The following is an 8319-nucleotide window of genomic DNA, read 5'->3' as shown; positions in this document are numbered from 1 at the left end:
CAGAAAAATTAGACATATCCCAGTAGCATAGAGTTAATCTGCACTACTGCCTTTGGAGGAGGCATTTCAACATTGTATTGAGAGACACAGTTTAACACAAAATATTTCAGCTTTTGTTAAAGACTTGGAGCTTACAGTGCTAACAAAAGTTGGATCTTTTAGAAAAGTTTGTTCAAGCTTGTTTGTACTGATGAAAATCCTTAGACTGTACACTTCAGGAGCAGCTAAATCCAAAGGAATTCGAACATTTGGGAAATAAAGGCAGTTGATCAAGCTGATAAATAATATTCATATTCAATTAAGTTTCTATTATGCATTTATTTACTGGAACAATTCTTCTCTTTGCAATTAGAAATTTCATTTATGGATCTTTAATTTAAACTATTGTTTTGTGATGCCACATTTTTCCCTTAGGTCTTCAGCTACTTTCAAATTGTAACAATAGATATAGGTGCTAGACACACAGCCAACCCTATGCATATTTGAAAGTATATTAAAAATGCTCACATATTACATCCATTATAGTGCACATTTCAACATAAAAGTCTCTGAACATACTTATCTGAAAGGTCAAATCATTGTCATCTATACTTTTAAGATAAGCTTATAAGTAATTATTTTTCAATATTTAATTAGCTTTTTTAAAAATGAAAATCACAAATAGTACAATTAAATACATATTAGAGGTTGGAATGCTACTTACTTGAGAACAGGTCCAATTGAATTATTTGTTGATTACATCAAAGTATAATTCTCCTGATAGCAGATAAAAGAGGGCTGAAAATATGTGTTGATTTATATTTAATACTTCAGCAATTTATTTATTTAGGGAAAGTTTTTTTTATATTGTACAGGTACAGGTCAACTTACAATCATTCATTTAGTAATGCTTCAAAGTTACAACAGCACTGAAAAAATTACTTAAACGACTTAAACCAGTCTTCACATTTAAAATTATAGCAGCATCTCCATGATCACATGGATCAAAATTTAAGCCTTTAGCAACTGGCATGTATTTAGGTTGGCTGTAGTGTCCTGATATCATATGATTGCCATTTGGTTCCAACAAGCAAAATCAATGGAGAAAGCCAGATTTATTTAACAACACATGATTCACTTAAGAACCATATTGATTCGCTTAACAACTGTGACAAAAAAAAGGTCAGAGATTGCAAAGTCATAAAAACAAATGCCTTGATTAGCAGTGAAAATTCTGGTCCCAATTCTGATTGTAAATTTTGGACTACTTGTATTGTTATAGCAACTACCATGGACAGCAATTCCAAATAGCAGCTAGTCAAAGTACTTCACTCTAGAAAAAAATAGTTGATTTCATTTACTGGGTACCATAATTCCTGCTCCAGCACTGATAGTGACATAAACTTTGAAGACTTATACAACCAAGAAACAGGGATGGAAAACAACTTACTCATCTGCGTTCTGTACTTCCTAAGTAATATTTAGAAAAGGTAAAAGTTTTCTACACATATTGACCACATTGCCATTACTTTTGTATCATTGCCAAGAAAATTGTTTGCTGGTATCTTTTTTCCCTTTGATTCCCACACTTGGCTTTAGAAAAAGTGCAAAGAAAAGCAACTAAGATGATTAAAGACCTGGACACATGAAGAACAGTTGCAGGATTTGAGTTTGAGTAGTCTAAATAAAGGAAGGACTTGGGGTGCGGACATGATAGCAATGCTGCAGTATTTGAGAGACTGCTGCAAAGAGCAGGGGGTTGATTTATTTTCCAAAGCACCAGAGGGCAGGACAAGAAACAATGGATGGAAACTAATCAAAGAAAAAAGCAATCTGGAATTAAGGAGAAACTTCCTAACAAGGATGACAATTAATCAGTGGGACAGCTTGTGGGTTGTGGGTGCTTCATCACTGGAGGATTTTAAGAAGCGACTGGACAGTCATTTGTCTGAAATGGTATAGGATCTACTGCTTGAGCAGGGCGGGGGTGCAAACTAGAAGATCTCCAAGTTCTATTCTGATGGCTAGTGTGATTTCCTGGGTTACCTTCCAAAGTCCAGGTCCAGCCTTGCTTCTCTACCCCCCATTTATTTTATTTTACTTTAGTTTTGAGATCACAAGATTATATCTAGGAAATGTTACCGTGTGTGTGTGTGTGTGTGTGTGTGTGTGTGTGTTTGAACGACAATTCCATCTGAAGGAGGCTACCCAGGACAAGAGGAGGGAAAATGTTAGCCCCCCCACAACCTCTTTTTTCTAGGGAAGGGATTGTCATTTTGATGCCCAGCCATCCTGGGCTGAATATCAATATTCCACTTCTTCCAGCTTTGTATAAACTTGCCGCTTTGTATAAACTTCCGCCTCCGAGCCTCTCCAGCCAATCGCAGAGCTGGGTCCCCAAATTGCCCGTCCGCACGCTTGAGGCGCCAAAAATCGGGTGGATGGGCGGGAGGCCGGTTGGTCACGTGCTACGGCGAAGTCCGTCCCCTTCCTAATAGAGGAACGAATCTGCGAGGCTGGGCAGATCGCGGCTTAGCGTTTAGGCGGTTGTCAGGGAGAAGCAAGATGGCGGCGGCGACGACGGAGGAAGATACAGAGCTGAGAGATCTTCTCGTGCAAACGCTGGAGACGACTGGAGTGCTTAACAAAATCAAGGTGAAGGGGGCGAAGGGCGGGACTAAGCTATGGGTTTAAAGGGGCGGAGAGAAGAGACGGGCAAAGCGCCCCGGTTGCAACACTCGAGAGAGAACGGGCGCGCTCTAGAGCGAAGCTGCCGGTTGAGCGAGCCGCAGAGGAGGTCGCGGAGACGTCAACCGCACCAAGCTGCCTGCCGCGACCATTCCCGCTTTCAAGGGAGGCGAGCGAGGCAACGACGCTTTGCACCTCTCTCTATTAAAGGCGCATGCGTCGAACTTTTTCTAGGGGGTCGAGAGGTGGAAGGTGTGAATGGCCGTTCAGAAAACTGGACTGGAATAGATAAAGGCCTCTGAAGCCCCAGCATTCTGTTTCCACTGTCATTGGCAGCACTAGGCCGCTACTTCTGCTCCCTCAAATCGCCCATGGTCATAGGGTAGAGAATGGCAACTCCAGGACGCTTTAAAGAAACGTCTTTTAAAGTTGTGAAGTGGGTGGCATCACGCCGTAAGAACGACTCGTTCCTGTGGGGTTAACGCGAGAAAGAGCTTCCCTTTGTCTGCCTCTTGTCACTTTGGCTGTCCAGTTTCGTTTCATTTTATTTATTTATTTGATTTTTCAATCGTTTACAAGATAATAGGTATAAGAACAAACATGAGCGAATGAAATGGGTACAGTATGAGAGGGACTGTAGGCACGATGGTGTGCTTATTATGCACACCCCTTACAGACCTCTTAGGAATGGGGTGAGGTCAATAGTAGACAGTTTAAGGTTAAAAGTTTTGGGGATATGAGAGGTCAGTCTTCTCTATCCTAGCCCTGGCCCTTGTTGGACAATACTAGGCTGGTTGAAATTATATGGGAGCTGGAAACCCCCCCCCCCCCATATTTTCCACAGTATTGAGATAAGAAATTCTGCCTCAGGTTCAGAATGAAAAAAAAGATTCATCCTACATCTCACATATATACGGTAACCAATTATTCTTCCAAGGAACCCAAGGTAGTATACTTGATTATGCTTCTCCCCCTGCTACCTCTGTTCTCAAAACAATCTCATAGTGTAAATTAAGCTGAAAAATAGCAACTGCCACCAGATTATCTGCTACACCTTGTGTCACAGAGGATATTAAAATACAGGTGTTTCTTTTCTGCCACTGTGTCCCAGCGTTGTAATTGTTATATTCCAGGAAATACCATGCCTGCTGGGTAATTTTTAAAAAAATCCAAAGAAGAAAATGTTTCATGAAAAGACCTGTAACTTGTGACAGTGTTGCATGGATAAGTAATATGAAGCCATCAGGAATTGAATCTGAGTCCAATGCGATTTTTTATTTTAGCTAACTTTTGTGTTCTTACATTAAAAAGAACTGGATCTTGTATCTTCTTACTCTTGGACAACTCTGAAATACCCTTTATAAAAGATTTGATAATTAGAATGGGAACATATTACATCCTGTTTGCTGTGGAAAAGTTAAAAAAAAATTACTTTCATAAGAATGTGGTTTGATTAAATCTAGATGTAAGGCGATCCAGGATCACTATAAAATTCTTTATACAGTAGTGTACATATTTAATCATTTCATTCATGGCAAACAATTCTATTAATGTTCACCCATTAGTAAGGGGATTTGATACCTACATGGAGGACAGGATTATCATTGGTAACTAGTCTTAATAGTTATACTATTGCCAGAATTGAAGGCACAATATGCTGAATAAAGCTGCAAAAGACAGCCACAGAAGATATTCATCACCTTTATGAATTGCTTTCGGGCTTCCCAGATGAATCTAAATCACCACTGTGTGATATAATACTGAAATAAAGAGGCTTTTGACTTTAGCAAAATTCTTTCTCTGTTTCTCTTCTACACAGGAAATTACTCCTCTTTTTCATTATGTACCATTTCACATTTAATATGACTTGCATTGTTATATTGTAACTTTAAAAGTTTTATAGGGTTTCTGTAAGTGATCCTATTTATTACATATCTCAAACATAATTCCTTTCCATTTAGTTTCATTCTCATTTCATATTCTTTAACTCCTTCCCAGTCCTAAACTGATCTGTTTTCTCTTGTCTAAGTTTACTTGTGTTTAGTTGAAGAGCTTTGTCAAAACAAAATGTTTTTGACATGCCTAATCTATATTATGCCAGATCACTTCTACTCCAAAATAAATTCCATAATGTTCATGAGTGGAGTCTTCCAATCAGAAATGAGCACTATTGGTGCATAAGATGAATTTGTACATATGCACTCTTAGCTACCAACTGCTTATAAAGTAGAAATTGAGAGTTCAAGGGGGTCCCCAAATTGTGAGAGTTCAAGGGGGTCCCCAATTTCTGTTTAAACTTGAACTTGAGTAGCACCACAAAGCAGGATCTTAGGCTGATCTCTCTTCTCCCATCAACATTGATTTGAATTCGCCCCAGGGAATAAAGAACCTATTCAGCAATATATCTAAGCCTCAGAGCTGATCTAGAAGGATACCAGGATCAATGGTATTGACAACTTCTAAGAGATTGCATAATGCACCACCCATCCCAGCTCTGCCAAAGTTTATCTACAAGTCAATCAATACCATCTCAGCATTGTGTGACCCACTCTGAAACCCAACTGAGGGGTCCAGATAATCTCTATTCTCTAAGACATTCTGGAGCTCCAAACTGACTACCTTCTCAGCACTTTCCCTAAAATGGGAGATTTTTAGATCAGATAAAAATTGTATAGTATTTTTGGATCAGGGACAATGTCATCAGGAGGATAGGTCACTGCCTCTTTAACTATCCCATTCCTCATGGATGATTTAACACCAGCACAATCCAACAACAGATCTACTTGGAGGCCTTAAAAAGGGGGTAATATAGATCTTAATTACCGTGGATTGCATCCATAGTCTGAAGGACCCTGTGCATTTCTTCAGTACTATCCAATTTTAAACTCTTCCTGGGTAACCATTTAGACTCTGCCTCAATCAGCTGCAAATAATTTATATAGCCTGAGTTCAATTAGAGTAAATCGAAGTGACTTTGGTAAAGGTAGAGTAAAATCTAATCTAATGTAATCTGGAAGGGACCTTGGAAGTCTTCTAGTGCTCAAGCAGGAGTTGTAATTATTTGACTTCTTGCTCAAAGTTGATTGATTGTGTAGTATTAAGTTGGCTTCAACTCTGAGTGACAACATAGACCCATGATGGCGAACCTATGGCACACATGTCAGAGGTGGCATGTAGAGCCCTTTCTGTAGGCACATGGGCTGTCACCAGTTGCTCTTCTGATTTCTGACATGTATGCCAGCCAGCTGGTCTTCGTGGGTGCCAGAACACCGGAAAATGGCCTGACAGTTGCAGCCCAAAAAACCGGCCAAAAACCAGGTATGCACATGCTGGCCAGCTGGTCTTCAGGTTTCCGGCGCTCCAGCATACGCACATGCACCCGCGTTCTGGTTTGGGCACTCAGTGCTGAAAAGGGTCGCTATCACTGGCATAGACTTTCCATGATGATCTGTCCCTATCCTGATCCTTCAGGTCTTCCAATGATGCATCCATATGTACCACAATTTAGGCCTCCCACCTTGCTGCTGGTGATCCTTTTCTTCTCTTTCATTCCACCTTTCCTAGCATTAGAACTTTCTCCAGAGAGCTATACTTTGTATAATATGATACTGGTGCCTGCCAGGAGCACCAGATACTGTTCCGGTCTGGTGCCTTGGAGGGCCTGCCCACCCGCACTCCTTATTGGCATTTGAGGTTTTGGGGGCTTCCATGCATGCGTACGGCACCTGTGCAACACTCCGCTGAGCAGCTGGAGCATCATGGGCGGTAAGTGTGCATGCGCACACTGCACATGTTCATGTGGTGGGCGCCGGGCCCGTTGCACCGTACTGGTTGCACCGGGATTCAGAACCCACCACTGGTATGATACTTTTGTTTAGGTGAGACCTGTATGTGTTTAAAACATTTAATTTTATTCTTCAGCCAAAGGGTTTCTTGGACACTTTATAAGTAAGATTAGCAGGCTCATTCCTGCCCATAGGCTTATAATTTCACAAAGTAAGGCATAAAAAGCTAGTGGAAATATGTTAGTTCTTAAAGTTTCACTTCATATCTCAAGTAGTTGAGATGACAATAGATTAGGACATGCAGTGGAGAAACTAATGATTATAGTTGAACATAAACCATGAGCAACTGAATTGTGAACGAGCAGGTGGAAATCCAACTTTTTTGTCCCTCTGTCACTTCACATGTGGCTTGTTTATTAACTAATTTTCTTAATATACTTAATGTACAATACATCATCTTACACAAAACTTTTATTACAGGCAGAATTGCGGGCAGCTGTATTTTTAGCACTTGAAGAGCAAGAAAAAGTTGAGGTAAGGCACCAAAGTCATAAATGTTTAAATTAGTTTTAATGGTATACATTATCTCTCTTTGTTGACACTTTTAAGTAAAGGAACCTTAGCTGTTTGAGTATGCTTAACTTTAGCTATTTCTGATCCTCAGATAATGTCTATGGAGATTCTGAGTCATCCAGGTCATGGTTCCCCCAAAGGTGCTTTTTTCAAGAGGCAACTGGACGTCCTTGTTTTTCTTTGAAGATGTTTTGCTTCTTGGATGAGAAGCGAAACGTCTTCAAGAAAAACAGGAAAGTCCTCAGCTAACTCGTAAAGGGAGGGGGGGGGTCCCAGGATGTCAGCAATATTAACCCCACCTGCATTTGCTGTGGGACCATCATTGCAGAAATAAAACTTGCGCTGGTTTTATCTTTAAGGATGTTACAGTACCTTTTATAGCAACTCCATGCCAGAATGCCTTTTTACTCCCCTCTCTTTAGCTGGCAATTCCACCATATACAGGTCATCCTCAACTTACAACCTTAATGGAGCCAGCCCATTATAGTCATGTTGAGATAATTGTAAAGTGAATCGTTACATGATTGACCCAATTTTATGACTTTTTTCAGCAGTCATCAGCAAATCATCATGGTCATTAAATGAATCCACAGTCAATAAGTGAATGCCATGATCATTAAATAAACTAATTGTTCATTAATAAGGCATGTTTGCCAAAAATCACTAAGTAAATGGCAGTTTTTGGCAACAAAAAATGCAAATCACAGTCATGTGACCAAAGGACATTGCAAATGCTTGTGGGCCAATTGTCAAGGGCCTGAATTGTATTCACATGACCACAGAGAGCATCATAATTACATTGTAATTAAGTAGCTGTAGGAGCATCATAATTAGATTTCAACTACCTTTGGGGGAGTGATCTGTTGTAACTTCGAATGCTTTCTAAGTTATAAGTTGAGGACTATCTGTATAGTATTCACTATTATTTATCTATTTCTAATGGTTATTGAACACTTAGATCAGCTTAGTATTTCTACTAAACCATTGACTGCTGCTCTCTGATTCTGATGATGGACCAAAAAGAGGTTCATTTAAGTTAACAGAAATATCAATACCTGTTATGTGTCTCTTCAGCATAAATCCCATCATTACATATTTATTAAATTCATATGCTGTCTATCTCATTGATAAAGCAACTCTGAGGACTTTACTGCTTTTATTATATTGCTTTGAAGTACTGATTATTTTGCAGTCTAGGAAAATCACCTAAACTGTTTTCTTTTTACTTTTTTTGAGCAGAATAAAACTCCTCTGGTTAATGAAAGTTTGAAAAAGTTTTTAAGCACAAAAGATG

The 8319-nt window shown here is 39.6% G+C and overlaps 1 protein-coding gene across 3 annotated transcripts in view; it reads left to right on the top strand.

The window, feature by feature from the left end:
* The first annotated feature begins 2473 nt into the window (after positions 1–2473).
* Positions 2474–8319, top strand: part of CEP43 (centrosomal protein 43) — a 28868-nt gene continuing 23022 nt past the window's right edge. For 2 of the 3 annotated variants that reach the window (XM_087718188.1, XM_087718189.1), the window contains exons 1-3: positions 2485–2634; positions 6933–6986; positions 8265–8319. In XM_087718188.1, coding sequence (XP_087574314.1) covers positions 2545–2634; positions 6933–6986; positions 8265–8319 — 199 coding nt within the window. In that variant the 5' untranslated portion in view covers positions 2485–2544. Of the gene's footprint in view, positions 2635–6932; positions 6987–8264 lie in introns of all 3 variants that reach the window. The other variant, XM_087718190.1, reaches the window with a different exon arrangement.

This window comes from Thamnophis sirtalis, unplaced genomic scaffold (genome assembly GCF_051295495.1).
Source record: "Thamnophis sirtalis isolate CommonGarterSnake01/CBP01778 unplaced genomic scaffold, rThaSir2_p1.2 scaffold_6, whole genome shotgun sequence".
Taxonomy (NCBI): domain Eukaryota; kingdom Metazoa; phylum Chordata; class Lepidosauria; order Squamata; family Natricidae; genus Thamnophis; species Thamnophis sirtalis.
Note: the sequence above shows the minus strand (reverse complement) of the source record. Positions and strands in the feature narration are given on the sequence as shown.